Consider the following 12,566-nt stretch of genomic DNA (forward strand, 5'->3'; position numbering starts at 1 on the left):
TCATGGTGTAGTGATTAGCGCGATAGCATACCGTGCAAGAGGTCTCGGTTCAATTTTCAAGATGGTTGACACGAAATATTTATTTAAAAATAGTTTTTACACTGGAATATTTCATAGTCCTGGATCTGAAGCGTAAGACAGATTACCTTCACGGAACCAAAATTATTGAGGTACTCTGCGATTTGCGTGCAGTGCCTAATGCACTATTAGGATGCGAAAGGGGGATGATAAATGACGTGATTATTTTTAATATTAGAAACGTAACCTGTATTGACGATGGACGAGATTCTATACAAAGATGGTATTAAAATAACGAAAAATGCAATCAGTACTTAAAAGATCGTTATAATTGGATCGTAGGATTATTTTCCTATTTCAGGAATCGTTTTTTAAAAACTACTTTCTTTACAATCATATCTGAATTAGATCGTTTTGAAAAATAACGGAATTTAAAAACAAAAATCATCAAATATTAGCGCTTTTTGGCCAAAATAAAATATACCAACATGATTTTTGTTCCCAAGTCTATATGATGTAATATATAAACCTTGATTTACCATATTTTGAAAAATTACGAAATATACAAAATTTACAGTTTGTTCTTCGGAGTTTTATAAGAATGTTCATAATAATACCTAAAATATGGGATTCAATAATTTTAGAAAGTAGACGTGTTTTACATAAGATATTCAATAAAATAATGCATATTTCACGACTAATTCACAACTTCATGCATTTCATAATAATTGTATTATGACGTATACAAAAGACTAATAAATTTTGTGTGTCCGCCTTCGAAACGACGATTTAAATGCCATATTATTGAATAATACGAAACGCCTACGATAAATAAATCGAATAACTAAATCATCAAGGACCTAAAAACATATTTTAAGTCTATTAGACTTTCAAATGATTCTGAAAAGTCTTTGTTAATCAACAATATTTTTTTTAATGTAGGCAAGGATTGCATTTATTTAACCCCCAAAGGAATGATTACGATACACATTTTACAGTTGAGATGCAGAAAATTCTAGAAAGAAAAAAAATGTCTAGGCATTTACGAGGCTTATGACCAGTCATTGGTTGGTTTAATCGTCCAATTTGCACTATGCGTAAAAAAATAATTTTAAAATGAATTTCTATTAAAAATATACTACCGGTAAGGGCAGGTATGAAGGTAATAAAAACTGAATTGTTAGAAATTAAATATTACTACCAGAATTATTTTCTTAAAAAAAGGTAATCCAATTCTATAAAAAAGGGTTTCAACTAAAATATACAATGACATTTTTTTTTAAAGTATTAACGAAGGCATAATTTTACACAGAAATAAAGGAAAATGTGACAAAAAAATATGTGATTTAAAATGCTTATATTTCTTTTCAAAACCAAAAAATTAAAATTTGGCTTCAGCCACTTTCATCTTCAATTTGTTACCTTTAATTCATCAAAAAAATAGTTCAATACTTATACCCGTATGCAGAGACAAACCTTAAGGTGAGGAAAGTACATTCTATTGTCTTCACCTTCGGGTTATTCTCTGCATTTGAGATTAGAATGTACTTTTCTCACCTTAAGTTTTGTCTCTGCATACGGGTATTAGTCTTTATATAAGTATCGTCGCTTCAAATTTTAGTCTAAATTTGAAATGGCGTAATCTGCCGTTCGAAAAAAAAATATTTTGGTTAAGTAAAACGTGTTAAGTATATTTTTTAATGGAAATGTCTTCTAAAATTATTGTTTTTATTCTAATTTATGTTTTTATTACTGCGCGATTTTTAAAAAACGTTAGTTTTAAAATGGCAAAATCGTCTGATTTCCTGATTTTTCGTACGTTTTACCCGACTACCCCCTAATAAATTTTAGAAAGATCTAGGCCTCTATTACAATGGGAAGTTAACATTGTAATACATGTTATTTTTAATTGAATATCCATAAAAACAAACCTTTTGTAACATTAAATTACAGGTTGCCGACGAAGATACTTCAAATCTTTATACAAATATACATACACAATTTTGTACAGAAATTTTGATGTTACCAAATAGTCAATGAGGAAGTTCGGCCCAATGGGAAAAAAATTATTTAAAAAAATGTATTCTTACCCGCGGTAAAAATTAGAGCATTAAATTGTACAGTGAAGTTCCTTGAAAATGTATGAAAAAAAAAATATACTCTTCCATGTGTTGAATTTTATGAATTAAAAGAGCTGACACCTTTTCCTTGATGTAAAAATTAATCGAAATACGCTGCATAATGTTTATAAATGCAGTACCCTACGCACCACTGTGGCGGAAAGGGATATGATGATGATGACGATTCAGTTGAACTGCAGTTTAAATTACAAATTAAAGGTTAAAATATTGTCAATCGTCACCCGTAACTGACAAAATGCCAAATTAACATTTATTTACAGGAAATAAAAATGATCGGTGATATGTGGACATAAAAAGGAAACATTATGTATATTCTGATAAATTCGAAGAAATGATTATGCCTAAATTTATCAATAAAAATGACTTCATTTACTGGATCGTCATTTAGGAAGTGGTATAATTTTATTATATTTAGTAAATAAACGTGTATAAAATGAAAGTATTGAAGAATGCACATTTATATAAACATAATGTTTGTTTAATATCAAAAATATAAGTGGTAAGAAAATGTAATAAAAAAACAAAAAAAACACGCCAACTTTACAGATTCCTTAATATTTGTGAGTGGAGCGACATCTATGCAACGAAGATTGAACTAGCGTGGAAAAGGTTTGTGTCGCGACTAAAACGTTTCGCTGAATGAAATAATTTTTCCGGAGGTTTGTTTTTCGATAAATTAACAATAAAAACCGACGTAAAAACATTTTAAATATTACGCCGGCCTTTCGCGTAGTCGGCATTTTCATAACAAATACATAAATTAAATATCACTATTTTGTTATTAAATCACTATGGTAGAATGCATCTAAAAGTCTTTTCTAAATATTCGTTTTATTGTAGTTATTACAACAGGATTTTTTAAAACGTAAAATATAACCTACTTAAACCAATTTTTCAAAGTTAATAAAATAACTATTTTTGAAGTTTATTAAATTTGATTTGATAGGGACACCAAATGATCATCTTTTACCTAAATGTAAGGTTTATGCTTCCTCCTGAGGAAATGAAATATTGGAGTCAAAAATTAACTTTTGAACAAATGTTTTAAGTAGACCTGGCCAGGCATTTAACTCGGACCCAAAAAATGCGCCAATCGCAATTATAAGCACGTTATTCTTTTAATCAGGATTTTTATCTGAAAAAAGCCATCGAACCGAAAACACTTGTCCAGGGTTGTGTTGTATATTTCAAACTTGTACTTATTTTTAATTTATTTTGTTAATCCCAAGTTTCTCGATTAAAATAGAATAAATAAACCCAGAAGTAGGTGTTAATAATCGAACCGAATGACGTCAATTAATAGTAAATGGATACAACATATAACTATTGGAAAAAAATACGCCCAAGAGCGACAAGAATGACGAGATTGGATATTATTTACCTTAATTGTTAAAGATTATAGGAAATAATCTTGCAGGTAATATTGAGATAATAATTTTCCGCGGAAAATTTTTCGCCCACATCAAGTATAATAATAATAATAATAATTATGGATAACTTATAGAGCGCCATTTTCGTAATAAAATACCTCAAGGGCACTTTACATGGTGATTCTATTGTTAAGTTAATTTAATTGAAGCTTTTAAATTTGTAATTTAATTAAAATAATTTATTTTGTTGTCACGTGCTACGGATTTATTCAAATGATTTAGAGAACAAGTGGGTTTTTAGTGAACACTAGCGACTGTGGTAGGCATAACAGCTCACGACTTGACAGAGAAACGCTTAATAGACAATTATAATGTGGAATAAAAACGTCCGTAATACCTGCATAGTGATTTTGCTGTTTGATTTGAAAAATGTTTTTCCGAGAAGTAAACGTGGCGTAGTTACTGTTAAAGATAGAAGACACCAAAAAGATTGAAACCGAGTCGAACTGAGACGACAGGAGAAAAAAATATTTTCAACAAATTCCGAAATTAAATATGTAATATAAAAAAAGCAAAACCCGAATCATTGAAAACAGATAAAAACATTAATGCGCGATTTTCATGTTTTTTTTGTAGATCGAATTCAGTCTATTTTGGGATAAAGTAATAAAAATCCAGATCAAACTGACAAACTAAATGAAAATAACACGTGTTACTTTTGTTTATTGTAAATAGTAGTGATAAAACATATATTTTAAGCGTCAATATTAATTTAGTACCGACTTTTATATTTTCAGCTTAAATCAAATTAAATTGAACTAACGAACATTAAATTTTTATGAACATATGAGCTACTTTATTTTATTTTATTTTTATTTTATTTTAATAGGTAATTCAACAAAGATACATACTAGAAAACATAAAATTTGAAAGCATTCGTCGATACAATTTTACATGCATATATATCTTCAATTATAGAATTACACAAAATAGATTTATATATTAAGTTGTAATACATATTTTGTTATACAGGATACAATGCAATAAAAAATAAGTTGTACGTGTGAACTTATTGAATAAGATTTATTCCTAAGAGATTATTCGCAAAAGCTGAGAGAGTATCATGAAAAATGTCAATTTTATTGTTTCGGCAGCATATATTAAATTCCCGACACATGCGGGCCATAGGTATGTGGTATGTAGCATTATTTGAAAACAAAGGTAGTTTAAATATTTCCCGATGTCTGAGTGTTCTCAACCCCGCATTTATTTGTATTTTATTTAGGAGGTTAGTATCTACTTTGTAGTTTAATATTTTATACAGAAATTTTATATCGAAAACAACGCGGCGTTTTATCAGATAATAAAAATGAAAAAGAGTTAGAAGTTGCTCGTAATTTGAATTTGAACGTGGGTTAGAAATTTGGAACTTATACAAAAGGTACTTTAAGAACTTTTTTTGAACAGATTATATTGAATTTATATGATTTTGATATTGCTACGTATACAGTAAGCCAATTAATTTACAAATATGCAAAATATAATACAGGTAATAAAATAATATGAATAAAGAAAATTATATTTAAAACTAACGCGCGTTTAACATTGTATAGGCTTAAGTTTAAATTTCAATAAAATGCTTTGATAAGATAAATTGATAAGGGGATTATTTAAATGTTTCATAGTTATATATAAAAACACGACCTTCATGTTGATATTAAGAAGGGTTTGTATAGCTAAATATAAATACCTTATAATATAATTAACTTATTTTCAACTGAGAGACGTAATCGAGTAATATCACCCAGAAAATACACCGCGATTTAAATATGAAGACAGGAAATGACATAACTTAACGATGATTTTTGTTATCAAAGAATAACTCACCTGAACTTGGTCGTAGTCAGCATTGGAATTTTCAGGCAGCTTTCCATTTCTGTAAATAAAAAAAAACATTAGGTAAACAACTTAAAATCTGGTAAGTTATGTAAAAAATCGCACATAATTCAACATTTATATGCTGAGTCATTTACATTTCTGAGTTTAAAAAAAAAAGCATCCTTACAACTTACAAAAAGAACAATCCACGAAAACGACATTTTACTCAGAAGTATAATCAATTCAAAAAAATACAAACAAAATATAAGGGTGACAAATATTTAAAGGGATATACTGTATACGCAGTAACGAACTGATAACTTATAAAATCTTATTATATTAAAGTTATAATAAATACAAAACGATTATCCTTAGGGTTGGTAATTAACGTAAAAATAAAAATGACTTGGCCTGAAGTTATGTGAAAAACTGTTGGAACAATATTTATTTATAATCTGGTCTACATTATGTTTTCAGTGAGTCAATTAAAAAAATGACAACGATACAATACAGTACAATACATTTACGATAATTACGATACAAAACGATGCAAGCAAAACTAATTATCGGCGGGATTTGTAATTAGTAATGTCCATTTACACTGCATAAAAACCACTATGTGTACTTTTAAGTATATAATATACATAACACCTACAGTAATGTGGAATTAATTTAATACATATTTATTTATGCATAATAAAACAATCATTAAACAAGCAATAAAACATGGAAATATAAATCTCCATATTGATATTAATTACTAAAATAGAGGTTATCTGTGTAAATTGAACTATTTTTATTGAAAAATAGTCCAATTCGCACAGATAACTTCTCTTATAGAAATTCATAAGTAACATGTAAAAAAAAAAAACACCAGAATGTTTGCTTACGTGGATTTCGGACAGCTGGGGAGGTGTTTTAGGGGTTCCTTTTCAGGAAAAAGCCTTGACAAGCGCGAAGGGGGGTGTAGATGTGTCTTGTGATACATCTTTAACCCTTATTTCAACAGCCGAATAATCACTAACTGAATTTCTCACTTCGCCGTTGTCTTAATGAACTCTTCCGTCCTACTTATAACACAACAGTAAAGCCGGCTATTATTTTCAATTAAGCATGTTTATATCCACGATTAAAAATTTAGAAATATAATCATCACACTACAGATCATTGTAACTTTTATTTAAAAATAATTTTAAATAATTTTGAAACAAGCGTCAATCGAACTCCATGGCGAGTATTCGATGGTAAATGAATAATTTTGATATCAATCGAATATCAATATCGAATATCAATTCGTATCAGTATTAATATGTCGAAATTGATGAATTACTTAGTTGTACGACATTACGTATTTAAAATTTTAAACTGAGTTTTCTTTATGATATTTTAATCAACTATAATGATATTATACCAGAAAATTATCGGGGTAAGATATTTCGGTCGATTTGTACATATAATTTAATGTAATAATTTAGTGGCGCACAAAAAGCAGCTTACTGAATAGTTTTCAATTTTCGCCCCAATCAATTAATACCAATGCATTCAACCGCTTTTATATACAGTAAATTTAGTCAAATTAATATTTTATAAATACTATGTAACCTTTATTTCATAAAATATTTGTAACGTCATTGTGTCCGACATCGGAAACTGACGATACGATACAGAGCACGCCCTTCTTTATTCCCAAGTAGCATGCTGTACGCAATTCTGCATGCTTATTAGACCGCTAACATTCCATATCACTGTATTCCACTGCATAATTAATTGCAGTTCGTTACGCATAAAGCGCTCATCTTAATAAGCAATCCGAGGTCAGAGTTCAATTACTAAATTTAAAACGAAGATGTCCGCATCAGACTAAAATGCAAAATTATGTCACCACACAAAAAAGGAGAAAGATGCTAACGACTCATCATCATAACTACATTGAAAAAATATGTCATCCATTGCCAGAAAACAACTCATTTATTTATTGCAGTTGCTCTAATACCCGTATGCAGAGACAAGCCTTAAGGTGAGGAAAGTACATTCTATTGTCTTCACCTTCGGGTTATTCTCTGCATTTGAAATTAGAATGTACTTTCCTTACCTTAAGTTTTCTCTCTCTCGCTTTTAAAGTACCTGCTGCGTTCTCATTTAGATATTGTTAACAAGAAGTTTTGTAATTTATCAAAAGTTAATTCCGAACTAATCGATTCCATAATAAAAACCGCTCTTTCTCCGCTTTACTTTATCTGAACTTCTTCACCTTGCGGCTTTCTTTATTTCCAATCTTGTATGATATTTTGAATTTTCTCCATAGCATGTAACTATTGATTTATTTATTATGGTTCACATTTTGAAAAACAATAAACAATACATACGACATTGGTATAATAATCACGATTTGTTACGTTTAGATATTGTTCATCAATTATATGTGAACATAACATGCGCAAATAAGTCAAAGAAAAATTGAATATTTATTTTGTTCCTATAATTGACTAGCTTAATTAAAAATTATGAAATTTATGACGCTAAATAATACTTACAGTTTATTACAAATTATTTTACCTAACTAACATAAGGGACTATTTGATTTAATACTTAGCGTTACAGTTCTCCTGTAATTAATCAATGTATTTTTAAATATATAAATATAATTTTGTCGGCCTCGTGGTGTAATGGTCAGCGCGTTAGCCTGCCATGCAAGAGGTCTCGGGTTCGATTCCCGACATGGTTGATACGAAATATTTATTTAAAAGGGTGTTTTCACACTAGAATATTTCGTAGTCCCTGGACTGGTACCTGAAGCGTAAGACTGATCATCTTATCTTCATGTAACAAAAATGATCAAGATACGCTACGATTGTTGTACCAGTGCAGTGCCCTATGCACCATTAGGTGCGGAAAGGGAAAATATAAATAAAATAAAGAAGATATAAAAATATCAGCATTACTTTTACATAATTACATAATATTAACACACATGATAATGCATTATAGTGCGCCATATTATTATTGAAGGTTGAAAGACAAAATGAAGAGTACGATTTCAATCGCCGACTGGGGACATTCAGGGGTAGGTACATTCTCTGAACAAAATGTAGAATCAACATTATATTTATATTTCTGAAAACGTTTTTCCAAAATATTTTTTTTTTCTTATAAAAATAGGGCGCTGTGTTTGCTAACCACGCACAAGGACGAGGATCGATTCCCGGTAAGGTCGACATGAAATATCAAATTTATTGAAAGGGTATTATAAATAAAGGTAAAGAATAAATAAATGATCGAGATACGAGGCGACTAGAGCACCAATATGGTTCCCTATGCACCACAAGGTGTGGGTTAGGAGAACGACGAGGATGTTTGTCCTAGAAAATAACAGAGCTCAAAAATATAAAAATTAAAATAAAGCAAAAACGTCAATGAATGAACGTCAGCCGAAAACCCAAAAAAAAATTGATATAATCATCAATATTTTGAGTTTGTCCAAATTTTTGTAGACAATGACTGGATTCAACTCCCTGGGAGCTGTTTATATTAACATATTACAACAGAGATGAAAAACATTTAAGAGAAGGTAATATAGAAGCTTAGGCATCTACAGGGCGCTCCCAGGGAGTTGAATCCAGTCCTTGTCTACAAAAATTTGGACAAACTCAAAATATTGATGATAAATCTACCTGGTCCATGAAGAAGTATAGAAATTGAAAAAATATTATTTTAATGCGTTGCCTAGTATGTAGGTGAAATAATTCAATTAGACGAATCTCACCCGCATTAATAAAGGTTTCAGCTCTTTAACTTCATAAATATCAACAGATGAAAGAATTGAAGGAATATAAATGCTCAAATATGGGCAGAATGGTAAATGTTACACAGTGTGTAAAGTGGCCACTTAACCCAGCCATTGACAGGTCATAAGCCCTGTAGATGCCTGGGCTTCTATACTACCTTCTAATTAAATGTTATTCATCTCTGTTGTAATATGTTGAAATAATCTTGTTTATTTACCATTTGGGTATGCCTAGTTAACACGCTTCGGGTGTTAATTTTAACTGTCTCCGTTTGTAACGAGTAACGATGCGTCACTCATGCCCGGGATTGCCACAATATTGATATACGTTTTGTAAATAAAAGTGACATTAACAAAATATTTGTCCCAGTAAGCTACCTGATTTTTATATTTACACCACTATGGTGTTAAAAATGACAGCCAAAAAAGGACGAGCTCTGAAGATGACTAAACAATATTTTGAGTTTGTCCAAATTTTTGTAGACGAGGACTGGATTCAATTCTCTGAGGAGTTGCTTATACTAACATATTACAACAGAGATGAAGGACATTTTATAGAAGGTAATATAGAAGTCTAGGTATCTACAGGACTTATGATCTGTCATTGGCTGGTTTAAGTGGCCACTTTAGACACATAAATAAAGGTTTCAGCTCTTTAACTTCACAAACACCAAGAGATGACAGAATCGAAGGAATATAGATTTTCAAATTTGGGCAGAATGGTGAATGTTGTGTTGTGTGTAAAATGGCCACTTAAAACAGCCAATTACAGGTCAAAGGCCCTGTAGATGCCTAGACTTCTATATTACGTTCTTCATCTCTGTTGTAATATGCTAGTATTAAACAAAATAACCTCAAAAAGCAAAGCATGTGCAGTAGCAATTTTTATCACGATTTTTTTCTGAACTGAAATTTCAAAATTAATAGGATGTAAATTGGATGGTGTAAGTAAACTGTAGTTTAAATTAAATCATGAAGTTAAATTTAAAATAAATTAGGAGTCATTTATGTTAGTATTTATTAATTATAAGCTTTGCGGAAACTATTATTTAAAAGTTTAAAAGTTCACATATTTATTTATTTAACAATTTACATAAAATCGGGCATATTGCAATTTCTTCCTGCCTACCCAAACCGTTCAGTTCAAGAACATAAGAAAATATAATAATTTTACAAAATTTGAAACAAAATTAAACTTAAATATCTCGTGAGGCTTTCTAGCCAGTCTCTTAAAGACACTCATACTTTTTATTTTAAATTCATGTGATGAGGTTTCAACTCAAACCGCAATGTTTTGTTAATCTATTACGGTTTCACAGCTAAAGCGACATTGTTTTCTCAGTATTTAACAGCAATTCCTTGTTAACTATCAATGTATAATTATGTTTTACATATAAAAAAAATGCATTACACTCCCTCTCTACCTACGACTCTAATTAGCAATGGAATGATTAACTTAAATTTAGCATGAAAAATCAATCCTACATTTCAGAAACCAGAGCAGAAGTAAAAAAAATAAAAATAAAAGTAACATAAACTGACAAACAAACACTTTCGCATTTGTAATATTAGTATATGGATAATTAAAAAAAATAACAAGTGAACGTGGTTGATTAATAAATGTTTTAAACACATAATTTTTTTTTTTTTTAAATCTTTTAAAACAATTTAAAGAAACTAAGATGGCTTTATGTATCATGCCCAGAATATGAAGAACGCCCGAAGACACTTTTAAATTTTACTTTTTTTTATATTGGTTTATTGAATCAACAATATTTCGATTACGTCCAGATTTTTGTGTACCGATCGGTAATTAAAAAAATACCATTTGGTCAGAAACAAACTGTTTTTGTTATTAAATTTGATGCAACAGAGAGGAACATTTTTGAGAAAGAAATAGTCTAGGCATTTATAGGGCTTATGACCTGCCATTGGCTGGTTTAAGTGGGCACTTAACACACTGTAACATTCACCATTCTGCCTATGTTCGAACATCCACATTTCCTCAACTCTTCCATCGGTTTACTTTTGTGAAGTAAAAGAGCCGAAACCTTTATCGTGCGTGTGAGATTCATTCGGCCGAACCAAATCACGTACTGGGCAACACTGAAAACAATTTTTCCATTTTTTATACTTCTTCTTTCTCCAGGTAGTTCATTCAACAAAGTTTTGAGTATGTTTTTATTTTAATTATATAATGAATAACCACAAAGTTAGTGATTTAAACGTAAATTTATTTATTTTTTAATAAGTGTATTATATTGCGTCGCAACTCATATTGAATACACAAGTGCTTTTAGCATGAAAACATTCAATATAATTACGAATTTTAAAAAAGGATTAATATTAAATTTAAAAATAAATATATAACATGGCAATGAGGAAGTTCGGTGTTTTTTTTCAAATTTTTTATTTGTTAATAGACTGTTAAACTAAGTCAATTTTTTTTTTTAATTTTTACATATCGTATTATCGGCGCTACGATTTTTTAAAGTTTTGTATTTCTGAAACAACTCCGCGTGTGACGTCAGAGGTTCATTTCCGCTTATTCTCATTCAGTTCTTCCTATTGGTCCAGAAGCGACAAGCAGACCGGAAATCTTCCATAGCTCTCAGATCATAGGTTGATTCACATGCACCAGTGACGTCATTTAAAATAGTGCGTTTTTATAAAAAAAAAAAAAATATTTTTTCTGTATATTTTCAAGAAACTTTGCCGTACAATTTAATGCTCTAAGTTTTCCCCGCGTAAGAAAACATTTTTTGTATCCAATTTCCCGTAGGGCTGAAGTTCCTCATTGCAAAAAAAGCATGCAAAATGTTAATTATACAATGGTAGGTATGGGCCGGGCCTTACCGCTAATAAAAACAAATTATCGTGATGATACTAATAAAGATGCTTATACCACTTCAAAACATTTCATTGATTACGTGCTCCACAATAATTACAAGGATTTGATTAAGACGTCCACGCGAGGTAAAGAGATCAATAGTAACAGTTCAACCCTCGGATGCGATTGTTACTATGGCAAAATATAAACAAATTAAAACTTTCAACTAACTTAGCTAATTATTACCATCACGCATCCATACATACCTCATTAGGACACAGGAACTCTGTCATTAGTACAAAACAAAAATACTACGCCGAATTCAAAACGTGCATGGGTTTTAGACATTAGAGGAAAAAAAAAGTCCGGCCATTGAAAACGGTCTGGAAAAATAACAAGTAAAATGTTTCAACTGTGATTCATGGTTCGCGTACTATTTCAATCAATATTGCGATGAATACAGACGATCGTTAAGTACACCGTCTTGGTAATTCTTAAGTCATATAAAAATCAGGTTCAAGCGAGAATTTTTTGCTTGAATTGGG

The 12,566-nt window shown here is 30.2% G+C and overlaps 1 protein-coding gene across 1 annotated transcript in view; it reads right to left on the reverse strand.

Annotated features, from left to right (window-relative positions):
* The window catches only part of LOC148276539 (WD repeat-containing protein 47-like), a 208,206-nt gene that overhangs the window by 98,082 nt on the left and 97,558 nt on the right, over window positions 1-12,566 (reverse strand). The window contains exon 5 of the mRNA XM_088234116.1: window positions 5,417-5,465. Within this exon, the coding sequence (XP_088090242.1) occupies window positions 5,417-5,465 (49 nt within the window). The remainder of the gene's footprint in view (window positions 1-5,416; window positions 5,466-12,566) is intronic.

The sequence above is a fragment of the Micrasema longulum genome, unplaced genomic scaffold, assembly GCF_059751315.1.
Source record: "Micrasema longulum isolate JH-2025_06_02 unplaced genomic scaffold, ASM5975131v1 h1tg001205l, whole genome shotgun sequence".
Taxonomy (NCBI): domain Eukaryota; kingdom Metazoa; phylum Arthropoda; class Insecta; order Trichoptera; family Brachycentridae; genus Micrasema; species Micrasema longulum.